Raw genomic sequence first — 11358 nt, forward strand, 5'->3', positions numbered from 1 at the left:
GGACACTCAGTGATCGCAGCCGTGGACAGATGATGCAGATACCTGTGTTGGTGGGAAAGATCACGTAAACATTCAGCAGAAGGCAAAACCCAGAGGAAGAGGAATGCTTCTCAGAGAGCTCTGAGATAATTATATGCTCCAGAAAATGTTTTTAGCGACCATCCACGGGACTGTTTCCAAGGTCTTTAGTGGCAGGATGGCTGCTCTTCTAAAGCAAACCTGTGATTTAGCTAGAAGAGATGAAGTTGAGCTTCATACCAATAGCTCTGCTGGAGCCCTAGGACCAGATTTGAAATGGAGAGGAACAGCATCATGTATAGGCTGAGGATTTTGGAGTCCTCAGAGATGAGCCCCTTCATACATACCTTTTATACAGAAACTGTGGAGGGCTAGTGGGTAATGCTGGTTTGGATAGAATCTCTTTGCATTTTGAGTCTTGAAATTCTGAGCAAGTTAAACTCTTTGAGGTTATATAGGTTTGTTATATATAGGTTTGTTTCCAAAGCTATAAAATGTTGCTAATATTTGTTTTACAAGACTGTTTAGGTCAAGAATACTTCTTACTGCTATGTATGGTAGCTCACACTTACAATCTCAGCACACCAGGTGCTAAAGTAAGGAAGATTGCCGAGTTTGAGCAAATCAGGGTTAAAGTCAGACCCTGTCCCTACACCTCTCCCCTCCCCCCAAAAGTAAAAATACTATGAATTATTCTTGTTAATGAGAGGAGAGAATTGTTAAACTATCTGGGATATTAGTTAATATTTCATCAACCATACCCACTGACCCAATGTTGCGTTTACAGGGTCTTTAAACATATAACTATCTCAGCCTATAACCTTTTAACTCTTGGCCTTAAAGCTATTTGGTAAAAATTTACCATAATTTCTTATTGCCATTGTTGTGCTATCTGATAACTTATGAATACTTTTCAGCCCTTGGGACTCAGAGTTTAGCACAACACTACTAGGTTAAGAAAGTCACCCAGCTGAATCTTTCTGTGTCCTCCTTCAGTGTCCTTAGCTGTAAAAAGTTGGCTCACAGTCAGGCAGCACACCGGAGGCAGAGGCAGGTGGAGTTTTGAGTTCGAGGCAAGCCTGGCCTCCAGAGAGAGTTCCAGGACATCCAGGGCTACACAGAGAAACACTGTCTCAAAAAACAAACAAACAAAAGGTTGGCTCACAAAACTGGGCATGGGGCACATGCCATTGATCCCAGCACTCAGGAGGCAAGTACATGCAGAGAAACCCTGTTTCAACCCCTACCCTCCCCCCCATAAATGAATGAATGAATACATAGCATAGCATAGCATAGCATAGCATAGCATAGCATAACAAAAGTTGGCTTACAGAATTGACCTCTGGCTGGCATTTGGAACTTAGCCTTCAGGGGAATTTCTATTATCTGTTTCTATAGGGAGCAGACAATCTGACTTATGCTAAACACTCCCTTCTGGGATCCTGGAAGTTTGACATTTGCTAGTAGAAAATGCTCATGTGATTAGCCTCCTCTGGGCACTGAGTGTGTAATGACTTCTCCAGCTGAAGATATTTTGTAAATGTTATCACAACTCAGTGCTGGAGAAATTAAGTACATTCTATGTGACTTGACTGAAGAAGAGATCTTGGAACTTTGTACCTTGTTACTTTTTTGTTTTGTCCCAAACACCATTTCTCTTTGTCAGTTCTCCTTTTACTATAATAAACATGATTACACGGAAATGTTGAATCTTTTGAGGCCTAGTGGATCATCAGACCTAAGCATTTTAGTTAGGGAAACACTACGACTAAAAGCAAATAAAAGGGTTTATTTGGCTTACACTTTGAAATCTATTCAACTTCAAAGGAAGTTGGGACAGGAACTCAAATAGGGCAGGAACCCGGAGGAAGGAGCTGATGCAGAAGCCTTGGAGGGATACTGCGTATTGACTTGCTCAGCCTGCTTTCTTATAGAACCTATGACACCACCCACAATGAGCTGGACCTTCCTCTATGAATAATCAAGAAAAATGCTCTTACAGGTCTGCCTACAGCTGTATCTTATGGAGGCATTTTCTTTTCTGTCTTCCTGACTTTCTTTCTTGGTTTGTTTTTTGGATTTGGTTATTTTCAGACAGGTTTTCTCTGTATAGCCCTGACTGTCCTGGAACTCACTCTGTAGACCAGGCTGGCCTCGAACTCAGAAATCTGCCTGCCTCTGCCTCCCAGAGTGCTGGGATTACAGTCGTGCACCACCACCACCCAGCTTGCTTTTCTTTTTTCTTTTCTTTTCCTTTTCTTTTCTTCCTTCCTTCGTTCCTTCCTTCGTTCCTTCCTTCGTTCCTTCCTTCGTTCCTTCCTTCCTTCCTTCCTTCCTTCCTTCCTTCCTTCCTTCCTTCCTCTTTTTTTAAAACTTATTCACTTTACACCCCCCTCACTACCCCTCCTGGTCACCCCTCCACACAGATGCACACAATCCTAACCCCATCTCCTCTTCCCTTCTCCTCTGATTGGATCCCTTGCTTCCTATATATATATCCACCATGACACTTCAAGTCTCTGTGAGGGTATGTGCTTCCTCTCCCCCTGAGGCCAGACAAGGCAGCCCAGATAGAAGAACATAGCCCACATACCGGCAACAGCTTTTGTGACAGCCCCTGCTCCAGTTGTTTGGGACTCACATGAAGACCAAGATGCACATCTGCTACATATATGTGGGGAGGCCTAGGTCTGGCCCATAGATGTTCTTTGGAGGTTCAGTCTCTGAGAGACCCAAGGGTCCAGGTTAGTTGACTCTGTTGGTTCTCCTATGGAGTTTCTATCCCCTTAGGGGCTGCAATCCTTCCTCTTATTCTTTCATAAGAGTCCCCAAGTTCCATTCACTGTTTGGCTCTGGGTGTTTGCATCTGTTTGAGTCAGCTGGTGGGTGGAACCTCTCAGAGGATAGCCATGCTAGACTCCTGTCTGCAAGCATAACAGAGTATCATTAATTGTGTCAAGGATTGGTGCTTGCTCATGGGATGGGTCTCAAGTTGGGCTAGTTATTGATTGGCTATTCCTCCAGTCTCTCCTCCATCCACAATACCTATACTTCCTGTAGACAGAATAAGTTTTGGCTAGAAAGATTTGTGGGTGGGTTGGTGTCCCTATGGATCCATTGGGGTTCCTATCTGGCCATAGGAGGCAGTCTCCCCAGGTTGAAGCATTTTCTTAATTGAGGTTCCCTCCTCTCAGATGACCTCAGCTTGTGTCAGTTGACATAAAACTATCCAGCACACTGAGGAATTTTCCTGGCTTTCCCCAAGAAATTATGTTCCCTAGAGCCAGAAACAGTTCGCAGTAGAAGTGGCGACAGTAAGGTTTACTAACAGTAACTGATTTGGATAATTATAGACACTAAGACGACCAACATCTGCAATAAACAAACTGCAGACTGGAGAGTCAATGGTAGGGTTCCATTCAAATGACCTCACCAAAACTGAGGTGTAAGTTTCAGTCAATCTAGGAATGAAGAGCCAGTACCCCAGGTCAAAGAATAAAACAAATGGGGAGAAAGGAGAGTTTTTAGTTTACTCAGGGGCTCAGTGAGTTACAGGAAGCTCACAAAGATAGTTATTCAAATGGCCTTGGCCAGACACATTGAGAACTGGCTTAACTCAAGTATCTTGGTATCTCACAGTCAATACATCAAATCAGGGGAGGGGTCTGGGAAACCACATGCATAGTCTTTCTGGTTTGTCCTTTCTTTGCTTTCTTCTTGCTAGAAACCTTTACTGCATCCATTCAATTCTTGGAGGCTCAGTTTATACCACAAAACCCTTAGACTTGTATATTCAGCAAGTGCTTAGTTAATGCCTTCCGTGCACGAGGAACTGTTCTAGATGCTTGGGATGTACGACAAAGGTCATGTTTTCAGAACAGGTTTGACAGTGGTGCAGATAAACATATATTTTGTATGCCTAAAGTAGGACATTATATAACACCATTCTTAAGTACCAGCTTAAGGCCTTCAAATGTCTTATTCAAAATCCTTATTCTGTAAATAGCACCTTTCTCTAATATTCTAGAAGTTTTTTTTATATAGGGAAATACTAAATTGCCAAAGAGCAGTAGACACTATTTAAACAAACTGGGACTGGCAAGATGGCTCACTGGGTAAAAGTGCTTGCTGCACAGGCTTAACTACCTGAGCTGGATCCCCAGAACCCCTGGTAGGAGAGACTACCACAGGCTGTCTTCTGATCTCCACACACACAATGTGTGAATCACACACAGCATACACAAAGCAGCATAACACACAGTCCTTTTGCCTGCTTGTGCAGTACTGTTGAGAATTCCTGAAGGCTAAAGACTACTTTTACTCTCAAATGGCCTCTTTTTTCAATGGTCTGGGTGATGTTAAAAATGTAGTCCCTCCATGCTGGGTGGTGCATGTCTTTAATTCTAGCACTAGGGAGGCAGAGGCAGGCAGATCTCTGAGTTTGAGGTTAACCTGGTCTACCAAATTACAGAACAGCCCGGGCTAAACAGAGAAACCCTGTCTCGGGTAAAGCCAACCAACCAACCAGCCAACCAACCAACCAACCAACCAGCCAGCCAGCCAGCCAGCCAGCCAGCCAGCCAGCCAGCCAGCCAGCCAGCCAGCCAGTCAGCTAGCCAGCCAGCCAGCCAGCCAGTCAGCTAGCCAGCCAGCCAACCAACCAAAGAAGACAGGCCTTCCTTCAGTTAAGTTCCAGGTGCCCATAGTAATCCCTAGGCTTCAGTTACACACAAAACCCAGAAGCACCTATCGCATTTTATAATGAGAAATAGTTTGTCTTATTAAGGACTTCATGATATTACCTATGTCACTTAGGTTGAGGGAAATGTTTGGTCCATGTGCCCTTGCATAAGAACACAGACATTTTAAGAAGCTGAAATAGAAACAAATAGTTTGGGATAGAGATCTTTTAGAGAAAAAAAAATTCACAATTTGATAACTGAAAAAAGAAAAATGAGCATTAAGTAAGAATTTTAAAAGACCAGAAATGAACCACACTTTCCTCAGGTTTATTGACCACAACAAAGTTCTATATACAAAGTGACCCAGACCTTAGTGACAAACACTATAATACCAGGATGTAGGTGTCTGAAGCAGGAAGACCATAAATTTGAAGTCTGCCATACAGCCTACACAGTTCTAGGCCATAATGGGCTGTGATCCTAGACTACAGTGACTGTCACCAAAGAGTGGAGTGACAAAAGCCCAAACAAGGCCACCATGCTCCTAACTGATGTCTTGGTAACTGGCTGTCATATAAATAAGTAAGTCACACTGGATATTAAGTGAATGGCCTGATTTCTGGAACTTTAATAGTTTTACAAGCTAACTGAGACAGGCATGACTGAATCCTGGTGAGATGGCATCAGATGTCAGGAGACCATTTTGTGCACAGCCACTGTGATGCCATCGTGTTTCTGGATCATAACGTTCCTGAAAAGCCAAAAAGAAAATAGTTAGCAAACTCTTACTCCATGTGACTTAAATATAAGATTAAATATGTTTAGTTTAGGATATAAGATGATAGCATATTATCTATATCTACATACAAAAGCACATATGACAGTCCTTGTTGAGAAGTGCCAATCATAAGCTCCTATGCATAACCTCTGTCATACTTCCCATCCATAAGGGGACTACAGTTTCAGAACAAGAGGCAAATCTTCCTCCAAGAAAAATGAAACAATAAATAGCACAGGTGGGGATGAAACAGTTGAGTGTTGCGGGTAAATCTAATTATAACATAAAAAGGAAATTAATTCTTTTAGTTTTTTAATTAAAAAAAAGTAATCCTTAACCCTACTACTCAATATGATTCTGATTTTTTTTTTCTGGAGGCTTTCGGTGGTATAGTTGGAGTTAGAATCCAGGGCATTGCATATACTATCACTAGCCCAGCCTCCTTCCTGGTCCCAATTTTTTTTTAATTAAAAAATTTTAAAAAAAGTTAATGTGTGTATGTGTCTGTGTGTGCCATATACACACTGGTGCCTGAGAAGGCCAGAAGGTGGTGTTGGTTCCTCTGGAGTTGGAGTTACAAGCAGTTGTGAGCTTCCAAGTGTGGGTGCTGGGAACTGATGCAGGTCCTCTGGAGGAGGGGTGTGTGCTTTCAACCACTGAGCCACCTCCCCAGCTCCGAAATTTTATTATATGTTACTTATTTTTTGGTGTCTGATGTGTGCCACTGCTTGCATGACAATGTTAGGGTGTTTTCTGATCTATAAGCCTTGTGGGTCCAGGTATGGAATTCTAGTCATCAGCCTTGGTGACAAGCATGTCTATTTGCTTAGCCATCTTGCTGGCTCCTGGTCCTTATTTTAATCTGTGTATATATTATACATACATTAGTACTAATATCCCCTTCTTTCCCATCCCCCAAAGTGTCATATCCTCCCCGAGACAGGGTTTCTCTGTGTAGTCCTGGCTGTCCTAGAACTCACTCTGTAGACCAGGCTGGCCTTGAACTCAGAAATCCACCTGTCTCTGCCTCCCAAGTGCTGGGATTAAAGGCGTGCGCCACCACCGCCCGGCACAGAATGCATTTTTAAGGTTCATATATTGTCTGTCTGTGCAAGTGTGCACATACAAGTGTGGGCATGCACACACACCTAAGTGCACACATGGAGGTCATAGAAGGTGCTGGGTGTCCTCTCTTACTGTGCAGCTATCCTTTGATGTGTGGTCTTATCCCTGAGCCTGAGACTCTTTTCTCTGCTAGACTGGAAGACAGTAAGTCCCAGCAATCCTCCTGTCTCTGCCCTTCCCCCTGACTTGGAGCTGAGGTCACAGGTATTTGTTGTGTGGGTGCTGGGGTGCTAGGATGTCAGCTCTTGTCCTCAGGCCTGTGGCTCACACACTCATCTTAAGCACTGAAATCTCTCCAGCCCCACAGTTTTGTTTTCTTTTATCACTAAGCATTTGAATAAAGACCTTCATCTAGAAATATCTTTAAGACACTACTTTAGGGAATTCTATGCAACTAGTCATTTTTTGTGTTTATACTATTTTCCTTTATTGGGGGTGGAAGAACAAACTGAGAGCTCATGACAGTTCTCTCTTATTTTAATAAAGGTCTGTCATGGAGCCTGGATTTCCATTGGCTCTGTGGTACATTGACTAATGAACTATTGTTGAATGCAGGGAAAAGGCAAATCAAGTTTTTCAAAATACAAAGAAAGGGGCGTGCTGATATGTACTCACCCATTATCTGATTCTAAACACACCACAGGGATGTCGGTGGGGTCAGAGGTTAGCTTAGCTGCCTGCTGGGCTAGAACAGATATCACGCCAGCGTGCTCATCGGACAGGGTACCACGGCCTAGAAAATAGTGAAAAATGTCTAAAAATTAGCATAAACCTATAGTATAGTATCTCCTCCTGATTTATTTGTGAAAAAGAAACTCAGCTCACGGTCTTTTGCCTTTAATTTAAGTACTGACATGAAATGATCTCCACCTGGTACTTGGCTAATTCCATCAGTGAGAAAGTCTGGCGATTGTTCTTAAATCAGCAAAGTTGTAAATGACATGTACGATTTCTGAGTTATTCCCCTCACTATACTATCTCTAAACACCTCCTCAAGCATACAAGGAAGCTGCAATTCCAGTCATCTGATGGTCGTAACTTTATTTTATAGGAACCTTGCTGAAACCAAGCAATTCAAAGGCGAGAGTGACAAAAAGCATTCAATATGGACTAGGGGTTTGTCGACACTAATTAGTTCCTTATGGGAAATCTGAGTTCCCTTTCCTAAGCTCAACCGCAAAGAACAAGAAGTCCAGTTGTAAGATCACCTTGCCAGCATATGTGAAGACCTGTGAACACTATTCCTGCTAGTATACCCAGCTGGGCTCCTTGCAAATGCCCACACTTCTTTACTATTGCTTTAGCTCGTATTTTTACTATATCAGGCTCTAGGTATATCAGGATCTAGCTTACCTGAGATCCTGAAATAAAGGCAACAGGGGCTTGTTTACAACTAAACCTAAGGCAGCACACAATATACCACCCTGGCAGACTTTCCCGATTGACTATTACTGCATAAAAAATCCACAGCTAAAGTGCAGCCTGCGAATCTACTGGAAACAGCAACTTCACACCTTGAAGGTTTTACTACTCAGTTTTTTTCACGTGTGCATTTAAGATTTTTCATTAGTGACTTGGCAAATGCTTCAAAAAATTTACCTTTGTTCCAAATGGCTGCTTTTTGTGTAAGACATAACTGTATTAGTTCTGTCAGGTATCATACCAGCAAAATCAGAGCTTTAAAAACCTGCATCAGTTATAAGAACTCCCGGGTTTCCTAGTTTCTGACATTAATTAACTTTAACTATTTACCTTTCTGGACTTAGTTCCTTATCTGTAATTGTTATAATTTATTGAATATCACATCTTGGAGCTGTACTGAGTGTTTAAAGCTCTGGAGCCAGCTTTAAAAACATTCTATCTCAACCATTCTTTAGTTGTATGACCCTCAGCAAGGTACTTAAGCTTCTGTTTAATTTCTTAACCATAAAGGGCTTTGGCGATGTTGAAGATATTTAAGTTTTATAATATAAAACATTAAGATGGTGCCTGGCTGGTTGTGGTGGTGCACACCTTTGTTCCCAGAATTCAAGGGATAGAGGCAGACAGATCTCTGAATTACAGGCCAGCCTAGTCTACAAAGTGAGTTCCAGGACAGCCAGGGCAATGAAGAGTAATTAAAAAAAAGAATGGGGTCTGATAATTAAGAGCCCAACACATGTAACTCTTCAAAATTATATATATATATACACACACACATAAATATGTACACACACATATGTACACAGTGTGTGAGTGTATGAAGTCAAATAACCCAATGAAGAAACTGAAGCCCCAAGAGGCTCCTTCTGTTCTGCACGCACATTGTTAGCATATAGGAGAATGGGGTTGAAATCAGATGTGTCTAACTATGAAATCCCCATTTTTACTAATAATAACTTACTGTTGGGAGTGGCTGGACTAACAGCCAGCCTCATCCATTTTCAGGGTTATTGAGGCAATTAAGGCAATAATGTAGCCTGACAGTCCCAGCACAGGGAATACATTCAGTAATCATTGACCTTATCTAAAGCCCTTTTCTAGACCACTTAAAATTTACTCAAGATCATTTTAGTAGGAACAGTAGTAGAACTGGGAGGAACATCTCTGCCTTTAAAAAACAACAGAAAGGGTTCAACTATCTACTCTTACTTAGAGATAATCTCTGTGCCCCAAAGGTAACAGGAATAAAAAATAGAAAATAGTAGCAGAGTAAGTTAAGACTCCCAGTGAACTTCAAAGGGAGGCTGGTAGGAGACACTTACAGCCCAGATTAAGTCCTTGTGAATCTGTGCATAGGACTCCAACAATGGATGGATTCTTCATTCTAATTTTGGGAGCACAAGAAAGATGAACCAGATGATTTGAAGAAAATACTTCAAATTATTATAGTTCAAACAAGTTTTCTATGCACCGAGTATTAAGCACTTCAAATCAGCCCTTTAAAAATTACCAAAAAAAAAAAAAACCCCAAAACAAAACAAAACCCCCCAAAACAAAACAAAAGTTCCCTCCCCCAACTTCCAAAAGAAAAACTGTGAGTTGTTTAAATAAACCATTTTCTCACAACAGACTGAGACCTCTGCTTCACAAAGCCACAAACAATGCAGTTATCTTTAGGGTTCTGTCCTTGGTATAGAAGCATGCTCTCGGACAGTAACTCATTAAGACAACTGTTTAAACATCTAAGTAACAGGAATTGCTCCTGGAGGGGATTAAGACGCTCAAGGGGGAGGTGTCTTCTTGTAAACCACCTTACACCTCCCAATTTTTAAATTTTACAGATATAGCCAAAAAACTTATGGGATGTTTTTACTTCACAAGCGCTGAGTAACTGATGGATTACAAACGCGGGAAGATGCGTGTGTGCTTTTGCACTGTGGGGACTCAATTTAGTACACCTGGGACATCCTTCCGCAAACTTAATCCGTTTCCCAAACTTCTGAAGAGCTACTCGACTCTATGGACGACTTCAACATGACAGGTGATTGGGCCTCTCTAGCTTGGACCCAAGACTCTAGCTTCACAAGGAAGCTCACAGAGCCTAGCGAAACTTTACTATCCAGTCACGAGCGGCCCGGCCGTGTGCAGGAGTCATCCGCTTGCAGCCCCGAGTGCCCCAAACGCTTCCGCAGACACTCGCCATCCATGCCGATTGTCCCACTCCAGCTCCCCGGTCCGGAGCCCAGGACCGGCCGCTCGCACTACTCACGTGTCCTCCAAATGCTGCTCCAAAGTCGCCTCCATCCCGCACGCTGTCTGCCCCAGGCCAGGACCCCACAGCAAAACACTTCCTCCTTCAACGCAAGCTTCGGTCATGTGACTTGACTGAGGCGGGCGCCTGGACGGCGTCTCCAGAGGGACCAAATTCATCGCGGAGCCGCGTCCGCGCTCCTTACGAAAAGACATAACTACCTCCACAGGACCGGCGACGGCTGGCGATCGATTCCGGGTACCGGGCCTTCAGATTACTCTCCATCCGCAGGGAGGTCTGTAGTCGGGCCCCAGGGCCTCTTCCTGGCCTAGCACTTGATCTAAGTGATTTTTAACCTTTGGATTTTGGTTCAATTTCCAGTTCTAACCAGAGGTAGACCTGATTTAAGTTTTAAAGTAACCAGGCAGGTCCGGTCTAGGTAATAGGCAATCGCAAAGAAGTCAGTGTTCGGTTTCCGACCCTAGGTCAAGAGAATGAGGTGTATAACTTGACATAGCAAAGCAAACCTGGCCTCCAGGTTCTCCCAGCATGCCTCAGCCCCTACCGGGCATGTCCTACCCCCAACCCCGAACTTTCCAGTCTCGGAGCGAGGCTGCCCTACCCCCCAGAGGTTTCTGCCTGTATAATCTAGACATTTTGGTCTCTCCTTCTCTTCTTTTGCTGCACGCATGCCCCCTTTCCCCTCCTTCCCTACACCCTCTTTCCGCATGGAGACTTCCCTGGCCTTGGTATTTGGGGCCAGTGAACTCACCCACCGGAGAGCAGCTTCCCAATAAACCTGCCTTTAACATAATCTAATCTGGTTTAAATGGACTCATTTCACCAGCATCGGAGAAATAGGATCGATGGGGAGGGGTGCACACACGGGACTAAAGGAAGAGATGGCACAGGTTGAACCCCCAAACTGGGTGCTGGGAAAGTGTCAGAATCTTAATATAGGTACCTTCTTGGTTCGTGCAGGCTGGCCTTGAATTCTCCCACCTCCGTCCTGTGGTTTACTACCATGTGCCAAATTTAATTTGCATTGATACTTCTAATAGCTAGGTCGTTGGAAGTTTTAG

At 43.3% G+C, this 11358-nt stretch overlaps 1 protein-coding gene across 1 annotated transcript; it reads right to left on the reverse strand.

Annotated features, from left to right (window-relative positions):
- Positions 1 to 5006: 5006 nt before the first annotated feature.
- On the reverse strand, positions 5007 to 10554 carry Lamtor5 (late endosomal/lysosomal adaptor, MAPK and MTOR activator 5). Its single transcript, XM_052179496.1, has 4 exons — positions 10295 to 10554; positions 9348 to 9409; positions 7219 to 7336; positions 5007 to 5451 (listed from the first exon to the last, which is right to left on the reverse strand). Exons 1-4 carry the CDS (start codon positions 10489 to 10491, stop codon positions 5391 to 5393), a joined length of 438 nt encoding a protein of 145 aa, XP_052035456.1. The 5' UTR covers positions 10492 to 10554; the 3' UTR covers positions 5007 to 5390.
- Positions 10555 to 11358: the final 804 nt, after the last annotated feature.

Source organism: Apodemus sylvaticus, chromosome 4 (assembly GCF_947179515.1).
Source record: "Apodemus sylvaticus chromosome 4, mApoSyl1.1, whole genome shotgun sequence".
Classification (NCBI taxonomy): domain Eukaryota; kingdom Metazoa; phylum Chordata; class Mammalia; order Rodentia; family Muridae; genus Apodemus; species Apodemus sylvaticus.

What these genes read in the sequence shown, in the direction of transcription:
- Lamtor5 (XM_052179496.1), bottom strand. Translation starts at nt 10,491, where the DNA reads ATGTCTTTTCGTAAGGAGCGCGGACGCGGCTCCGCGATGAATTTGGTC. An exon ending in GAGCAGCATTTGGAGGACAC is followed by an intron (nt 9,410 to 10,294) that starts GTGAGTAGTGCG and finishes TCCCAAAATTAG; the next exon opens with AATGAAGAATCCATCCATTG. An exon ending in TGTTTAGAATCAGATAATGG is followed by an intron (nt 5,452 to 7,218) that starts GTGAGTACATAT and finishes TTGGCTTTTCAG; the next exon opens with GAACGTTATGATCCAGAAAC.